Genomic DNA, 20,269 nt, shown 5'->3' with positions numbered 1-20,269 from the left:
TTCAACCAACATCTGTGGTTGAATGACTTGGAGCAAAATTGACACTGATGAAGTTGTATCTTCCATGTATGATTCTTTTCAAAAGATTCCACATCAGTTATTCCATTCAAATTTTTTGAACAAACTCCAGTTTCCCCATGAAAGTTACTCTCGGCAAATGAATTCAAATAGTATCCCGAGTCGAATATTTCATTATTCTCCTCCGTCTCACATGGCATTTCGTGTTCAGCTTCAACAGTAAATTCTTTTTCACGAGACGTTAATGACACATTTCCATTGGATTAAATCCTTCTCCTTCCCAGGGATTTTTTTTCCTGGGTTTCAAATACAGAGGTTCCAAAATCTGGAAAAAAATAGTTTCATGAAGAGAGAAGAACAATTTCCACTACTCAGATACAAAGTTTTTCTTATAATAATAATATTTATTCATGGAGTCACAAGTGGTGTGTTATATTCTATCATAATGATAGAATAACTTCACATAAAAGTGATATAAAGCTCAATAAGAAATCATGTGCATTAGCACAACATTCTATAGAAACAGGACATAAACTAAATTACACCAATATTAAAGTTTTACATACAGAAAAAAATATTTCCAAACGCCTTTTTCTTGAAATGGTTGAAATTAATGTCTTCTGATTGTATGAATAAGAAAACTGACATTGATAATCTCAGCAGCATATACAGTAACTTACTAGAACTACATTAGAAACATAATAATAATAATTGTATCAATCTTTTTTTAGAGTCAAAAATTATAAAATCATCATACCCATTGAGAAATGATATTTATGTGAAGGTATGACATTTGTCAAACCCACAAAAATCCTATACATGTTTAACTTTTTCGTCAATTTATATGTTCAATAATTGTTTTTCACTAATTTCTACTGTAAGTATGAATTGTAATGTCATTCAATGGCAAAAAAATTCGTTAAACTCATTAAATTGTAGGCCCTGAAGAATCTTCCCAATAGAAGCGAAAGCTTGGCAAAGTAGAAGAGAGTTTGATTTTTTATTTTTTGACTTTTTTCCCTTGTATAATAAATAATTATTTTTCCTTCAGGATTTGACAAATTGATTTCGAAAAGTGACGTCGGATTTTTTTTCAAATAGAAATATTTTTCTTATATTGATGAAAACTGGCCGAACTGCAAATTCCGTGGGTCCCTCTTATTGCTATATGCTGGAAATTACAACCAGTGAACCAGTCGTCTCGCCCTCGCCAAGAAGTACAAGATTCAGACGAATTATATGAAGACAGATCTGGACATGAGATGTAAAAACTTTTTTTTACATATATATGTGAAAACTGAAACATCAGGATAAAATGTACAAAATCAACTGACAACTGAACTTCCCTAGTACCAAAATTGACATCATTTAGATATCCGAATATAGAGATGGAAGAGTAAGAAGTACATAAAAATGACTCAATCGATGATTATTGGAACATATCTATCAGTGACAGCTGACAGTAAATAAAGACAAATCTGCCAAACAATGAAATGTCAGTAAGTACTGGATAATAAAGAAAAAGTGAAGAATTCTTAATTGAAAAATGCCGTAGGTTAATTACTCATCAATATAAGATAAAGAAAAGGAAATAGAATAAATTCTAGCTGTTGGTTGATATGAGCCTTAAGTTACATTTTGAATCGATATGGCAGAATTAATTCGTGTAGGAAGTGGACACAATGCTGGGTTAATGAAAGACAAATTGGGATCTCCCAGTACAGGAAGCGATGACGGAAACGAACAAGAAACTCAGGCTGCAATTAAACCAGAGCCAGAGGAACTTGATCTCGGTGACAGTGCCCATTATGCACCTCCTGAAACTCTCTGGTATCATGGAAGGCTTGATCGTTATCAAGCCGAAGAAAGATTGTGGCAGTGTAATAAATTGGGGGCTTACTTAGTGCGAGAGAGCGATAGGAAACCGGGTAGTTATGTTTTGTCATATTTGGGTAGAAGTGGAATGAACCATTTCAGGATAACTGCAGTGTGTGGGGATTTTTATATTGGTGGTCGGCAGTTTGTTTCGTTGAATGACTTAGTTGGCTATTATAAGGAATGTAGTGATCTGCTCAAGAGAGAAAGATTAGTATTGCCTGTAGCTCCACCAGAACCCGTGAATGATAAAAAGGTTTGTGATAATCGAAAAGAGACCTTTAGATAAACAATATGAAGGCAAATTAATATAATAATTTCGAACATAAGGGCACTAAAAAATATTTTGTAATTCTGATGTTAAAAACCACCTTTTGCCCGAGGTTGCAGTATTACTTTGTTAGAAAAATGAATATCTCTCATAATTGAAATCCTAATTGATACAATATATGTAGTATCATTGCCCATGTAGTATTCAATAATATGTTTTCCATGTTGATCAATAATTAATTGTGTTTTGAAAATATGTGCATAAAATCTTATTTTATTCAAGTGATGGACTGTTCCAGATTAAATTGTAAATACATAAATAGAAATGTTATTAGAAATATTGACTTACATGAAGTTAGCGTCAGCCTCCAGCATCCACCCTCCACCCTTGAGTCAGATTATACCTCATGTATAATGTGGGGTTCAATCAGAAAATGAATACTACGCCTCATGGCTAGCAAACCTTCAACATTCTAGTGCAGATCATTGTTCAAGGATTATAAAATTCTGACTGTACCTATTAAAAACTTTCTTTATGGTATTCACAACAAAAAATATAAATCTTGATATAAATTTTTCAATATGAGTGAATGATAAATCGGTAGAACAGGTAAATTTCAATAAATTTCTGGGTGTCAAAATAGATCGGAAAATAACATGGGATCCTCATAATAATGATCTAACAAATAAATTGAGTACAATTTGCTTCATTATCAGATAACTCAAGGGCACAATATCGTTAGACACACTTAAATTAGCTTACTTTGGACTTGTACAATCTGCATTGAGTTAAGGGTTGATTTTTTGAGGAAATTCAGTACATATAAATAAAGTCTTCATCATGCAAAAGAAAATAATCAGATGTATGGTTGGTGTAGCTCGTAACCTGGGTACACAAATACAGTACGAGGAATAGTGATATCATTCACCAGCCATACTCTAGATTGAGCATTGGTCAGGACTCTCACATATACCAAGGAATCAGGTACTATAACCGACTTATGAATATATTCCCACACTTAAGTTCAGCGAGTTCAAATGTGTTGAAGGATATTCTGACTCGTTATCTAATGAATCATTCCTTTTACTCCACTGAAGAGTTTTTAGACGCTACATTGTAGAGAATTTTAATCCAATGGTATGTGTATTTCACCAGTTTTCAATGTCGATTTTCGAAGACTATTTGGATGATCTGCCTTTGGCTAACTATGACAACATCTGGTTTCAACATGATGGTGCTCCACCGCACACGAGTATCTGATTACCTGACTAAGAGGTTTGGTGATGAATGGATAGGGAATAATGGGCTGGTGAGGTGGCCAGCAAGGTCTCCAGACTTAAATGTTATGGATACATACTAATGAGGTACACTGAAAAATAGAGTTTATGGTCAGAGGGAATATCAAAATATTGAGGACCTTCGACATAGCATTATTAGAGAGTTCGGATGTTTGAGGAGGAGGAAAATTAATTGTGCAGTGAATAATATTCGAAGAAGGGCACAGTTATGTTATCATGAACAAGGCCAGTATTTTGAGCATACATTTTAGTTAATTATTGTTATTTGTTCAAAGTTCTATTTTCATTGAAAAGGACACATACCTCATACACACCTCATTTATCAAATTTTGATTGTTGATTCTGTATCCCTATTTTTTTCATTGGCTTTTCAAACAAACCAAACTTGGTGAGATTTTGATCCAATAACTTGAACATGGTCCGATGTGGTTGTCGTCTTTCGGGATACAAATTTAAATACATTTCCGATGTCCTAACACTGTTTCTATCGTATTTGTAATAAATTTGTATCATATCACTTTTTCTTCATTCGCGAAAAAATTCAATGACTTGTACAATAACAACATGTTATTGAGTGTAACAAATTGAAAGTCTAATTAAGAAACATCAAAGTCAAAGCCTATTATGATAAGAATTAATTTTTTCAATATCTCCAACATTTCGAAAAAGAATAATGATGTATGATACATCATTGAAAAGGTAAAATTTGGTTCTATTCAAAACAGAAAGAATCCATTGAAGCGCCCATAAGAAAAAATAATGTTGATGATGGTGACCGGAAGAAAAAGCAGGGAAAAAGTGGTAATATGGAAGTGCAATTTATTTTCTAATCCTTTGAAAAATAAAGACAGAAAAAAATAACCATTTTCCGAAATTTCTGTTTTTTCCGGATATCTTCGGATATACTCGGAATTTCAGAAATTTCTCAACGGTATATTGTTAGTCAGCTAAATGCGCAACTTTGCGCCAATTTAACCATCTTCGTATCTCTCATAGTTTCTGAGATTTCAATGGTGAGGATCGAATTTGAAACACCCTGTATGTAAATTCTTCAGTGATGAATAAATAAATTATTTTTCTTCTAAATATTTTTGAAATTTCTCTATATGTATAAACATCAAAACAAATTCACAACCAACTTTTCTCATCACAAAGTGAATACAAGCCAGAAAAATTAACTACAGGTGCCATTTGCCAGGTTACTAAGTGTACGCCATATATTCTAGGGCCTAAAATATTTTACTCGCTTCTTACTGATATCAAAAACTGTGTTAATATAATTCATTTCAAGAAATCATTAAAATATTATAAGGAAAAGCATAATATTTATTGGATGAGTTTTTCACAAACCAATAATTAAATAAGATATGTATGTTACTTGCATATATTGGGTTCAGACGAAGCCACATTGTTGTGTGCTGTAATTGTTATTAAATTTTAATTGTGTTGTTACCGTTAGTTTACTTTTTTTGAGATATTGTGTTTTTTGTGATCTACACTAAGACTGACTATTCCTAACAATGTAAATTGTCAATGAGGAATATATACAAAAAAAAATTTCCTTAGTCATTATAGCTTGAGAAAGCTATTGTATAGCAAAACATGTGCCGGGGTTTTTGTAAAACCCTTAATAGTGAGAATCATACAATAAAGAGTATTAATTAGTTTCAGTATGGGTTTTCATCAAGTATCGGCCAACTCAATTATTATAATATAAATTCATTTTGCCATATTAATTCAATTAATGCCAAGTTACTCTGCGATAAGTTGAAACTAATATATTCGAAGCCAAAGACCAATCAAATTGGCTATCTTCATAATACCACTCCCTTATATGTGCCATGTAAATCGGACTCAAGGGTGGGGATGGACTCTAGATTTGGGCGCTGGCACATTATGCTGACTTCAGGTATGTAAATAATATTATATAAAGTTTAGACTCAAATGAATAATCAACGAATTAAGTAATCAAATCACAAATCATTGTTCTTTGGACCAGAAAAATTACTGGCAATGTTAACAATGTAACCAACATTCTCAGTCATTCAAATTATTTTGTTAATATACAACTTCTCTTAAATATGTATATATTGAACATTCTTTTGTAGATTTTTTGCTATTTGCTTTTCTGTTGTGTTTTTACCAAACTTTTATTTTCATTATAGAAAGTAAGAATTTTTTTCATTATATTCCTTCTAATTGCTCATTTCGTCAGAGCATATAATAAATAATTATTACATCCACCTCACAAAGGTTTACTTAAACTTATGTTAAAGTAAATCAAGTCTTATATCTCTATCAAATGATGATAATAATACTGTTATTTACTTCAAATGCAAAAAAGAAATACAAACAAATAAACATGATACAAGATAAGTAAGTACTTATTTGACATCAATAGGTACATGTGTGTATGAAAGAAGTAAATAAAATTACCTACACATAATACAGTAAATAAAGGGTACCGACAATCAATATATTCGATTGTTTATTGGCAGTTATTCAAGTCCTAAGGGTTTGATGCTGCTAGTTAGTCTCTTAGCATTTTGAAGGTTTTTTGAGGTCTAAATTTGTTTGGGTCTGAAATAATTGTTGTGTTTTTACATCTGGAACTTTTTCAAGTAGTAATTGTATCGACATAGAAATAAGAGTAAGAGAAAAAGTAATATTATTTGCGTAAAAGCAAATGATAAATCATAACTTGTGAAGAATACAAATTTGTTATAGAAAAGTAAAATTGGTATAAAATGCTTTGAATTTTCTTTGTCAATCTTATTTTTTGATATGAAAAGGCTCATTACTGTTGACACGTCAATTTTAAAAATTTTTTTTTTTCCAGAGAGTGGTTGCCATTTTGCCATACACAAAGATGCCCGATACAGATGAACTAACTTTTAAAAAAGGAGATATATTTTTTGTACACAATGACATGGGTAATGGTTGGTTGTGGGTTACAGCACATCGAACCGGTGAACAAGGAATGATTTTTCGTGAACTAGTAGAAGATTTAGATGATAGTATAGATCCTAATACTGTCTTTCCTTGGTTTCATCCAGATTGTACAAAAAATGAGGCTGTTGATCTGCTTGTCAAAGGTAGGTTAATCATTCAATGTTGTGAACTAGAGACAATGACATTTTTTATATTGTTATGAACTGATAAGTATGTACTTTTATTGCAATTACATTAATTCTTCAAGACAATTGGTGAAGATTTAAATAATATGAGCAATTCATAATCGAGTTGAAACCATAAGTACTATAGGTCCCTAATTTGACTTGTGACTTGATACATTGACATCAGTTTTCTTCATCTCCTGAATATGTCAACTTGGTTGGTGAAATGCGCGTCGAGAAGAGTATTGCTCTTTTGGTGATCGAGAAAAGTGCTTGTTTTGGATTTATCTACGCCAGGAGACCAAAGAGGCAGGAGCGGGACATTAAATGCATTGGCCAGACTTTTAATACCTTTGAAGCCAACACAGTATATCTTGTTTTGACTTTCAAAAGGAATTTAAGTTCACTCAGGGCACTCCCCGAGCTTCCTGAAAATGCAGCTTTGATAGTGATATTTAATAAAGATGGAAATTATATCGGTTTAACCAACAAAAAAGTCAGAGGACCAAAATTGATAATGAGAAAGTAAGTAAAAACCATAGCAATGGTCTTTTTAGATGGTATCCTTTAAAAAACTGTAAATAATTTCTGTGGCAACGTTAGTTTAAAACGCCTCGTCAATTTGTTTTGTATGTTAGAACATTAGTTGTGTAAAATTTCATTTCGAACTGCTCAAACTTTTGCAGAAAATGCTTTTTTTTTATATTAGAACTGACAGACTTTCCTTTTGACAAATTTATTTTCGAATAACAACTGTTTTTATTTACATAACATGTTTTCAAATATCAATCGTATCCATTATACAGGGTATTAACAAGTATTAAAACAAATAAATAAAATTAACAAAGAAATATCTTCTACATTCTCCACCCCGTGAAGCTCTGTACTCTTCACTTTTCATTGGTAGAAGTTTGTAAGACACACAGCATTGATACAGGTCTGGTGTACAATCCATTTTTGATTTTCACTCTGGCTATACGTATTGTTCCATCTTTTCCGGGAAATGTTTCTTCCACTCGTCCCACTAATCAATTATTTCGGGATGCCTTGTCATTGACTATTATTGCAATATCACCAACTTTGATCGGAGCAGTTTTTCCATGCCACTTCTGTCGTTGAATGAGTGTAGGTCGATATTCTTTTACCTACCATTTCCAATATAAATCAGCTAAGGCTTGTGAAAATCTCCATTGTTTTCTGCTTTTTATTGGGTAACCTTCATAAGACTGCACACCCCCAGGTCGAAGAAGCAAGAAATTATTAGGTATAATTGCCTCTGGATCATTGGAATAACTGATATATGAGTTAGAGGCCTAGAGTTCACCATGTATTCTGCTCCGTACAGAAGGGTAAGAAGAACTTCTTCCTTAGGGTTCCTTCTTTGAGTGATACCTTCAGGGCTGTTTTTATTGAACGTACCATGCATTCCCATATTCAAGGAATTGATAGATTCTCGTAACTCCCGTTCAGCTCCGACGAAATTAGTTCCATTGTCCGATGGAATTTTTTTTTGGCTGTCCCTGGCGACATATGAAACGCCTTATAGCAAGGATAGCAGAACTGGTATCTAGAGATGCTGCCAACTCAATGTGCACTGCTCTGATAGTAAGGCACGTGAAAAGGACTCCGTAGCGTTTTTCTCTTCTACTTCCAATAGAAACAGTCATTGTTCCAAAAAAGTCAATCCCAACGTAAGTAAATGGAAATACATTACATTCTAGTCGTTCTGGTGGTAAAAGTAACATTTCTGGAGCAGATGGCATTTTCTAATTTTGCAAGTGAGACAAGTATTGAAAAATTTTTTAACTGACTGTCGGTATATAGAGATGCTGCCAACTCAATGTGCACTGCTCTGACAGTAAGGCACGTGAAAAGGACTCCGTAGCGTTTTTCTCTTCTACTTCCAATAGAAACAGTCATTGTTCCAAAAAAGTCAATCCCAACGTAAGTAAATGGAAATACATTACATTCTAGTCGTTCTGGTGGTAAAAATAACATTTCTGGAGCAGATGGCATTTTCTAATTTTGCAAGTGAGGCAAGTATTGATAAATTTTTTAACTGACTGTCGCATATGGATGATCCAATATTTTAGTCTCAGATTATTTATTACCGTCTCTATGCCAGTATGTCTACCTTGCTGGTGATAATGTTCAATTAACAATTGGGTATATTTGTTTTTGGGATTGAGTATTATTGGATATCGAACATCATATCCAAGATCTAATGAACTATTTTCAGGAAATCTTCTTCCTAACAGGATTATACAATTTTCATCAAGAAGTGCTGACAATTTGTAAAGTCTGCTGGACTTCGGAAGTACCACATTTCGCTTCAATATACCTATTTCTTCGAAAGATTCATACTGGCCCTTTTGTAACCACATTTGACAAGCTTCCCCAATCATGTCAACATCCGTTTTTACTTCGTTTGGCCTTTCACATTTGGGAATTCTAGAAAATTTCTTGAAATGAAACACCCAAGCAGTAGACCTGTTTATATCGGGTAACTCAAAACTTTTTTGTTCGAAAATTGCAAATATACTTTCACATTTTTCACTTAATATGCCTTCTCTTTCTTTTGGCCAGGATTCTTCAGGAAATTTTAAAAACTGGGACCATTCAATCATGTACTCTATTCTGAAGTTGATGTTGGCCAGTTCTTTTGTGGCTTGATCAGCAACATTCAAATCGGATGGAACCCAGTGCCATTGAGAAATATCAGTTTTTTCTCGAATCTCTCCCACTCTGCAAGCCACAAAAATTGGAAATCGCCTAGACTCCAAACTTAGTTGTTTCAAGACAACTTTAGAATCTGTCCAGTAATGAATGTTTCTTATTTTGTACTCAAGCTCATTACGAATTGTTTTTCCTAACTGACAGCCCAAAATTGCTCTTTGTAATTCTAACTTGGGAATGGTTTGCTGATTTAATGGGGCTACTTTGAATTTTGCAGAGAAAAATGATTTGAATATGATTTCTCCTTCTTCATATCTCGAATAAGCTACTGAGGCATAAGCTTTATGGCTAGCATTGCAGAAAATATGCAGATCAACTTCCTTTATACAACTTGAATTCGGAAAATAGTATCTTGGTAGAATAATGGGTAATAAAACTTGAACTTCCGTCAGCCACTTCTTCCACGCCAAAAATAGAGTGTCAGGTACTTCACTGTCCCAGTCAATGCCAATTCTCCATATTTCTTGCATTAAAATTCTTCCTTTTATTATAAGCGAAGCGGGGAAGCCAAGAGGATCAAATATGGACATTAACAGTTGATGAACCTCTCTCTTTGTTGGACTTTTTTCACCACAAATGATTTAAGGTGGTATTTTCTTCAGGTTCAGAGAAAATATGAAGTTGTCAGTTTCGAGTAGCCATAAAAGTCCGAGTACTCTTTCTATATTCTCTGAATCTATTTTCAATCCATGAGCTGTAGAAGAACGTATTCTTACAGGAATGCTTTTTATCACATCTTTGAAGTTATTGATCCATTTTGTCATTTCAAAACCCCCTTGCTCATGAACATGAATCACATCTGCAATTTGCTTGATGGCTTTTTTTTCGGTACTACAGGAATCTAGGTAATCATCAACATAATGTTGTTTCTCCATACATCTTATTACACTTGGAAACTGCTGCTCAAATTCAGTAGCATTTCTATTTTTCACATATTTTATCACAGAAGGGGATGAAACGCTCCAAAAATCAACACGTTCATTTGGAATATATCAGGATTTCTGTCCTTTCCACGCCACAAGAAAAGTTGTGCGCATTAATCTTCCTGTTTAATTGATACCTGATGGAACATCTCAGAAGTATCTCCGCTAAAAGCTATTTTACCTTGCCTGAAGCGCCATAATACAGAGATTAATGAAGGAACAAAATCCGGACCTTGAAGCAAAAAGTCGTTTAGGCAAGACCCCTTAGATTTTGCCGCCGCATCAAAAACAAGCCTTGGTTTTCCTATTTTTTTCACATTCCATACTGCAAAATGAGGTAGATACCAAGTTTTAGGTGATTCAACTTGTTCAGGAGTTAGTTTTCTAGCATATCCCTTTGTTAGATATTCTTCTATTTTCTTGCAATATTCAGAAGGAAATTTTTCGTCTTCATCCATCTTTTGTTCCATGCACAACAAACGTATTATTGCATTGGGACGGCTATTCGGCAGTTATATGTCCTCATTTTTCCAGAGATGTCCTATCTCGTATTTCTGTCCGATTCTTTTCAGTGTTTTTTCCATGATTTCAATGGCTTTTTTTCCTCTACTGATTTAATGATGAGATCTGATGGCTTAACTCCAAATGAATCTAGTCGAAAATTGTCTTTTACTAACAAATGGAGTTCTTCATCACTAATTAAACGATAGCAAAGACTTGGATAAGATATTTTGTCTGATGCATTATTGGTTATGATGCCATTAATTGTCCAGCCAAGTTTCGACTTGACATGATGAGCCCATTCAATTTTGGCTGAATTACCTTTCAAGGAACGATGAGACCACAGTTATCTTGACCAATCAATAATTGAGGGGATGCTTCTTTTATGGATTTCAACAATTGAATGTCTAAATAGGGAAATTTGTTTTTCACTTCGTTCACATTTATGTTTTGTTGAGGAAGACTAAGATTTTTTACAGTTCTCGCCTGGCTTATTTTGTAAAAACCTGAATTTTCGTTAGCTCCTGATATTTCAGTTGAGTTCAACCTAGAGTCATCTTCATAATGGCTTATATTATTGCTCCATTGAAAACAATGTGGAACTACCGGGCCTGGTAGCTTAAGTTGTTCAGCTATCTTATCTTCAATCATCGTACACATAGAACCTTCATAAAAGAGAGCGAATATTGTTACTTCACCTACAAGTCCACGTATTTTAACAGGCAATTCTCAGCAATACAGTTTTTTCATCATTGTTGTTGTCGGACAAATTAGCACAGAAATCTATCGGGTTACTAGGTTTAACTTCTTCTCTGGGTCCCTTAATATTTCTTTCAACATGAAGAAACTTATTATGACGGCTTTTATATCCGTTTTCACCACGTCTGTCCTTAAAATAACATCTTTTTACCATATGACCAACTCGGAGACATAAATAACAAAGTTTGAGGTTAGATGCTATCTTTCTCTTTTTCATGGTTGTCTTTTCCTAAAATTCACCGCATTCCTGGACTATATGATTTTCGTTTTTACAAAAAGCACACCCACTAGAATCACCCTATTTTCATTTTTTGTCACTTTTCTTTGACACCAAGACATTTTCTCTTCTAGTGATAGGTCTCAATTGATTTCTTTGAAAAGGATTGCTAATTGCAGCTAGATAATTCATTTCTTCCTCAAACCAGTCAGCAAAATCTTCCAGGGACGTTTGTTTAGCTTCAAGTTCTAGCTCACACTTGTATTTTGTCCAAGAGTATTTTTGTATTAGAGGCAGTTTATCCACCAGATTGTTCAGTAATTCTGGGTTGAATAGATAATATTCAGCATCAACATGTTTCATAGTTATCACCATATTAGTAACAGCATTTATTTGTAAAGGTAACACAAAATTCTAAATATTTTCTTTTATTGCTCCAATTTTCTTCACTTTTTCCATTAACTCCAAAATAATCCATTCTGATCTTCCAAAGTTCATTTGCAATATTTTGATGATTCTGGCCACATTCACAGGTGAAGTTAGAAGGGCTTTCACTATTTCTCGGGCTTTCCCTTTCAGAGATCTGAACAACCGAATAAGATTGTCTACATCAGTTAATTCGTATTGTGAGGTGGATCTATTGAATTCACTAATGAAGATTGGCCATTCCGAAAGTTCACCAGAAAAGTATCTGAGGCCTTTAACTTTTTGACGGAGTAGAAGTTTATTTGCGGTGGCTGTGTTTTCAATACATTTTCGAGCAATATTGAAAAAGGATTTATTTCTTTCTCCACCTCCCACAGAAAAAGTATCGTTGCTGCAATTTCTACATATGCAGTTGGAGTGGCTTCCAAATTCACATATTTTGGATCCATCAAAAGTTTTTTTTGAAAATTTAAAATTGAGAATTGATGCACTTTTTGGAATCCTCAATCAACTTGTTTAAATACATTTCATCATTATATAAACTTTTCGAAGGGCTTTTACTATTATTTTCAGAACTTTCCATTATCCTTTTCTTCAGTTCTATTTCTTTTGCTAAATTCAAACGTTTTCTCTGGAAAATTTTCATTTTTTCTTATTCTTCCTCTTCCTCAATTTTCTGTTGTTTTTTCAATATCTGGAGTTCTAAGTTCCACTTGGACTTCTTGCCAGTAACTGATCCTATGTTCGAATTCACTTCTTTGACTGAAGTCTCAGGAACATAATCAGGATCAACAACTTTTTCAGAAACATTGTACTTAAAATCAGCGACCTCACAAATACCATTTCCAGAAAGGGATTTTTCTGTATCGAAGAAAACTCTTGTCTTCTAGTTTTAGAACATATACTAGATGAAGACACATTTGAACAGAATTCAACAGCATTCAATTCTGATCGGGAATATCTTTTCGGGAGGATTGCCTTTATTGTACCTACTGCTTCTCCGCAGACCAATTTCATGAGCAGCATTCTCTTGCACTTTTTTGGATTCCATAGCGTGCTTTTTTATATTAGAACTGATAGACTTTCCTCTTGACAAATTTATTTTCGAATAACAACTGATTTTATTTACATAACATTGTATCCATGATACAGGGTATTAACAAGTATTAAAACAAATAAATAAAATTAACAAAGAAATATCTTCTACAAGTTGTCAGTATTTTAATTTAAGTTAAAAGTTTAAAGTTCGACAAATGGTTAGAATCCAACTAAATATCTGGGATTCCTGATGGATAACACTCTATCATTTGATGAGAATTTTGAGTATATTCATAAAAAGATTTCAAAAAAAATTATTCTTTTTCTCTAGAATTGCCAGTAATAAGTGCCGTAGAGATACCCCTATTACTATTATGCTTGATGTTTTAAATTGGCAATCCATTTTCCAAAGACTATTATATTTCACAATGATTTTCGTATACAAAATATTGAACAATTTAGGACCATCTTCTTTCAACAGTACATTGTCTTTCATCATGATATTCACCACCACTTCACTCGAAATAATAATAATTTATATATAAACATAACAAAAAACAAAAACACCATAAAATCTTTGTTTTTCAAGGGTTTTGATCGGTTCAACAAATTACCAAATGTAATTAAAAATAGTCCATCTCTGAACATGTTCAAAAACTTGAGAAATTTTTTTTCAATGTACAAATATTATACGTATTATGTGTTTGTTACCTGTAGCTACAATTTTTTTTCTTGGGATATTATCATGTCTATCTTATTGATCAACTTTAAAATGTATTCATCTAATGTTTGTCATATTTTTTTAAATAATTCCAATATGTAACAAATTTGTAATAAAAATATTAGAAATGTATGTAAATTAGGATTTTCCTATTTCAAATCAAGATTATTATTATTATTATTAACGGAAATGCATAAAATAACAGTTTTACAAATGACTGGTTACGTGGATAAAACACGAACGCAACGAGAAGTAGGTCGCCTATTTCATGAGAAATTTTCTATTTTACCGCCCATATCTCAAGGAACAATAAGCAAAATACACAAGCACTTTCGTGAGCTTGGTCATGTGGGACAGATAAAAAAAGCAGCTGCCAATGCAATGAGTGATGAGCTCAAATTGGATGTCATGCTTGAGTTTGAGGAAAACCCAGGCATCTACTACATTCAATGTTAGCCATACATCGATAGTAAACATATTAAAAGAAAATAAAATGCATCCCTATAAAATGATACCTACTCAGAAGCTCATGGAAGATGATTTTTATTTTTGTGAGCAAATGATGGATATGTTGGATAACAATATCATCCAATTAGAATACGTTATGTTTTCTGATAAGTCTACTTTGTCTCTCAACGGTCATGCTAATCGGCAAAATTGCCGCTACTGGTCAACGGAAAATCCTAATAGGATGAGAGAAGAACACACGCAATACCCTCAAAAGGTTAATATTTGGGAGGGGATTGTAGGAAACCGTATCCATTTTTCATTGAGGGCAACTTGAATGGCGATAATTATTTGGCACTACTTCAAAATGATGTCATTCCAAGTTTAGCATATTTATATCCTGATCCAGGAAACCCTCAAGTTCCAGTGAATACGATATGGTTTCAGCAGGATGGAGCACCACCACATTACCAAGTTAATGTCCGGCAATACCTCGATACAACTTTTAATTGTTGCAATAAAGTGATACAATTTTTGAATAGAGATTCAAGAGACCTTTCAAACGATATATCATAGACCTATACTTCCCATTTAAAAAATTAGGGGTTGTACCGGACATTCGAAGGAGGTTGAAGGTAGGGGTGGCATTTTTACGTTGACGAATTTCAAATTACAATTAACATTTGACGTGTTTCGTTTTTTTTTAAATATGTATAGTAACCGAAATAATGAATTTATTCCATTTGGCTTTTACACACTGTATATGTACTTGTGTTACATCCAAGTTTTTTATTTTTTCCTTGATAAAATCACACGAAGACGATTTGGTAAGATTGTGATATATTCAAAAGATTTTATGAAGATTGTATTTTATTAAAAATTCTATACCTATAGTAAAGATATACTTATAACTTTGTAGACATTAATGTTGAATAATTCTGAAAAAAATATAAAGTAGACACTAATAAGCAAAGAAAAGATAAATTGAATTCAAACTAATCTATATATATATATATATATATATATATATATATATATATATATATATATATATATATATATATATAAAAGAAAGTGGTGTTAGTTACACTATTTATAACTCAAGAACGGATGAACCGATTTGGCTGAAAATTGGTGGAGAGGTAGCTCAGAACAAGGAGAGGGACATAGTATACTTTTTATCCCGTTCGACCGCATTTCCGTGAAATCACCAAGAAGTCACTATAAAACGTGGTATATCAAAAACGCATCTGACATGAAATAAGAAAAGTCCCCGGTAGTATAGTGGTCAGTATCCCCGCCTGTCACGCGGGAGACCGGGGTTTGATTCCCCGCCGAGGAGATACTTTTTTATTGTCATTTGTTATTTGATTTATTTTTTATTCATTTATTTTTTTTATTTTTCACGTCAATAGGGATTTTATTATTTACTTATGGTAAGCTATGGTTTCGCTGATTATCTACTTAGTTGAATCTATATATTATAATCTATATATATATATATATATATATATATATATATATATATATATATATATATATATATATATATAAAACAATGGTGTTAGTTTAGTATTATATAAAAATTTATTGCTGTTCCTGGGTCTCACTAAAATTCGAGAACGGCTGGACCGATTTGGCTAATTTTGGTTTTGAATTATTTGTGGAAGTCTAGGGAAAGTTTAAAAGGTGAGTAAATGTGAAAAAAAAAGAAATGAACTGGAGAGACCAATTTTTATGATTTTTGTCTTTTTGGATTTTTATTCGTCGGAAATAAAATAATAGGTATTGAAAAATGATATTTTATCATTAAATGATAATAATAATAAAAAACCTCAAAACAGCCGAATCAATTTTTATGAATTGGATTGTCTTCATTGGGAATAGGATAATATAGAATAAAAAGTATATAATTATGATATTTCATCAATAAAAATAATAATGATAATAATAATAATAAATGAACTCCAGAGTAGCTGGACCAACTTTTTTTATTTTTGTGTTTTGGATTTGTTTTCTTCGGGAATGGGATAATGAGTGTTGAAATATGATATTATAGTAATAATGGCTGAACTCGAGAACGGCTGGACCAATTTTTATGATTTGTGTCTTTTTGGATTTGTCTTCGTCGGGAATGAAATAATAAGTATTGAATAATGATATTTTATCAATAAAATAACTCAAGAACAGCCGAATCAATTTTTATGAATTTTGGGAATAGGATAATATAAAGTAATAAGTATTAAAATATGATATTTCATCAATAAAAATAATAATGATAATAATAATAAATGAACTCTTGAATAGCTGGACCAACTTTTTTGATTTTTGTGTTTTTGAATTTGTTTTATTCGGGAATAGGATAATGAGTGTTGAAATCTGATATAATAATGATAATAATGACAGAACTCGAGAACGTCTGTACCAATTTTTATGATTTCTGTGTTTTTGACTTTGTCTTCTTCGGAAATAGAATTATAAGTATTGAAAAATAATATTTCATCAATAAAGCTAATAATAATAATGATAAAAACTTTATAACTCAATATTTATTAATTTTATATAAATTTTAAAATCCTAAATTTGCTCAATCTTTGTCTCTTGGGCAAAACGACGTTCGCCGGGTCCGCTAGTTTGAAATAATTTATAAAGCACCAAATATTTTTTCGAGGAAATTCGTCTAATTGAAGTTGGATTGATTCTGCTCTTTTACATTTTTGATCTGTTGAAAAAATCTGTTAAAATCTTTTTTTTCGTTAACCAGCTGTCGCACCCCTACGAACGACGACCCTCGGTAGTCGAAACTTGTGCGAGCTAAGGATTAACGAGGTCTTACCTTTTAACGTGTGATTCCTAACACGGGTTGGACAATAGCAAGTGAAAATCGATCGTTCAGCCTGGGGCTTGAACCATCGATAAACACGGCGGTCAATTCGAGTGAGTCAACAAAGCACCCATGTCGAACCGACCGGCTACCTACCATATACTGGGACTGTTTACTCCCTAGTTGGCTCGGGCAGTTATTAACATTGCTATCCAAAACACATAGCAGTCCATGCTATTGACACCGAAAAAAAAACAATTTTTTTAGTAAATACGAAGATAACTCCATATAGCACATCTATACACATAATACATTTCTACAATTTCATTGATTGTCAAGAAAAAATATTTCAGAAACGTGTTTGACAGAATAGGTAGATGGAATAGATTTTGTAAAGTTTCATTGAAAGTGTTTTTTTGAAGCGATCTAGGCGTTTGAATTTAAATTCATTCATATTTCACTACTGTATTTTATTGGCATTATGAGCACTAGTTTTATTTCTAGTCTTTACTTTTTTCTTTATAACAAACCTCAGTTTGTCTCTTATTTTTATTTTTGCAATTGTTTTACCATAAAATTTTGAACAATCAAGTTTTCTATTCGAATTAGGTCAATAAATATGTATAAAAATGCAAAATCGACTTTTCTGACTAGTCAACTTTATTATTACATTAGATATATTGATTTTATACAATAGAAAAATGTTTTATGACATTTTCCCCATAAAAGAAGGTGCATTCAGATCGATAGTCCATTCAATAAAAATAATGAAAATTTTCACAACTGAATTTTTTATGGTTGTATTACAAACACTTGTAAATTTTGGCACACTAGTTTTAAGCAAAAGTACTCATAGAAACGAAAAGTGTTCTATAAAGGGGAGGTGGTGGAACATTTAAAATGACCACCCTGTAGTTTACTTACCAGAAATATCTGAAGTATAATGTCGAAAAATAATTGAACTTAAAATTTTTGTTTTGCTTTTCCCTCAGCTGGCCCTGGAAGTTTTCTAGTACGTCCCAGCGACAACTCTCCTGGAGACTATTCCCTTTTTTTCCACATCAATAATCAAATTCAACGTTTTCGAATTGAGAAAAAAGGAGTACGATATCTTATGGGTGGAAGGATATTTGAATGTCTTGATGCCGTTATCAACAGATACAGGAAAGAACAAATTGTCGAAGGATATACTTTGCAGCATCCGGTATTGTATACATTGATTTAAACTTACAAACAAATATCTGCAACAGTTAGTTTCAGCTAGTTGTTGATGGTTCCAAGCAGCTCGATTGGGTGCCAGAAAATCAAAAGGCAAAATCAGAAGCTGAAAAAATTTATGCCACCTTGAGAGAGTGCAGAGATCAAGCAGGATTGAAAAAAATGAGGGGAATCAAACATCAAGGATACCTGCACCGTAAATCTGATAAGGCTGCTAAAAAATGGAAACTACTCTACTTTGTATTACTTGTCGATGGAACTGATACTCACTTGTACCTATATGAAAATCCAAAGAGAACAAAACCCAAAGGACTCATAGACCTTTCTTGTGCATATTTATACCAGGTTATATGATTCTCATGTTTTTATTCTCAGGCTTATTTATTTATGGGATAAATTATTTATTGAAAGCTCCCTATGAAAAAACTTTAAATAGTTTGGATCAATTAAAATTGATACATGACCTACAAACAAAGTAATTGTATTTTATAATTGCTATTTTGAAACAGTTGTGATATAAAATATCTATTAGTCCTTGTACGAAAAAATATCGAGTCTGGTTTCATTATAATCAATAATGAAATATTTCGTTATATGGGAAAGACTAATCCAAAATTTTCAACACAATCAAAAGCATTTATTGAATTTTGAGAAAAATATGGTAACAATATTATTATCATTTTCTTTTTGTCAATATTGTTTGTTCTGTTGGACAAAATGGTGTCAGCTAAAGCATCATAAAGTACATCACAGAAATCGTAAACCAGAGAAATATACTCCATCATAACACTAAGTAATAGACATCAAAATTGATATAGTGGAAGACAGATATTTAAGGCGGCATAACGCTACCATTACAAAACGTACTCTGTCATAATATATTCCATCATAAAGTACTTTATCACACGAAACTTTATAATAATAGAATTAAATCATAAACACATTCCATCATATTATCTTATAATATTTGTAAACCATCCTATCGGAATTACAAATAATTTGAAATGCTTAAAAATCGAAAATAATTACCAACTTATTCAATCACAATTGTGCTTGATCATAATCGTACTCCAGCAGAATCTTATAATTTGTGGGCTTGAGTACAATATTGAATAAGTTTTAATATTTCTAATTTTTATGAATTCAGTGGAGCATAAGTAAAAATGAATTGACAACATATAAATGAGACTTTAATGAAATGAATAAAACATTTTTGTCTAATTACCACCATTTAATTAGTAAGGGGTTTGATTTTGTTGTTCCCACCCATAAAAAGGGAATTCGTGGCATAATTTCTAACTATAGGCCAATAAACATACCATCTATATTTTCAAAAATTTTGGGATATTCATTTTTAGATCGCCTGTCATGTTTTCTTGATAATAGCAGAATATTCTCGGAAAATCAGCATGAGTTCAGACCGGGAAAGTCAACAACGTCTGTAGTACACCGCTTCTATAGTGAAATAACGTGCCTTATTGATGTTGGCGAGTGCCCTGTTGGAATATTTTGTGATTTCAGCAGAGCATTTGACTGTTTGGATTATGATATTTTGATAAAGAGGCTATACCATCACAGTGTAAAAAATAATGTAATGTAATGGATTACAAGCTTTCGACTGTACAAGCTGCATGTTGGAGAAATTAACAATTCAATGAGTTGAGGGTTACAAATTCTACATTAGCTGGTGTCCACATAGGTGTTCCACATGGTTCTATTTTGGGTCCTGTGTTATTTCTGCTATATATTAATGATATTAAAAAACTGTGTAAAACTTGTGTCAGATCATTCTGATGAAATGCTTGGAACATGATGTAATGACCTAATCCAATCTTTGGCAACTTGGACATATAACAACTGATTATTTTTAATGTGGATTAG

The 20,269-nt window shown here is 32.4% G+C and overlaps 1 protein-coding gene across 2 annotated transcripts in view; it reads left to right on the top strand.

The window, feature by feature from the left end:
• Positions 1-1,249: 1,249 nt before the first annotated feature.
• The window catches only part of vap (RAS p21 protein activator vap), a 38,387-nt gene continuing 19,367 nt past the window's right edge, over positions 1,250-20,269 (top strand). Inside the window, exons 1-5 of one of the 2 annotated variants that reach the window (XM_023165463.2) lie at positions 1,250-1,517; positions 1,574-2,149; positions 6,302-6,557; positions 18,163-18,374; positions 18,431-18,733. In XM_023165463.2, the coding sequence (XP_023021231.1) occupies positions 1,667-2,149; positions 6,302-6,557; positions 18,163-18,374; positions 18,431-18,733 (1,254 nt within the window). In that variant the 5' untranslated portion in view covers positions 1,250-1,517; positions 1,574-1,666. The other variant, XM_023165462.2, reaches the window with a different exon arrangement.

The sequence above is a fragment of the Leptinotarsa decemlineata genome, unplaced genomic scaffold (assembly GCF_025532065.1).
Source record: "Leptinotarsa decemlineata unplaced genomic scaffold, Ldec_3_MD MMD2_tig00000199_RagTag_RagTag, whole genome shotgun sequence".
NCBI lineage: Eukaryota > Metazoa > Arthropoda > Insecta > Coleoptera > Chrysomelidae > Leptinotarsa > Leptinotarsa decemlineata.
Note: the sequence above shows the minus strand (reverse complement) of the source record. Positions and strands in the feature narration are given on the sequence as shown.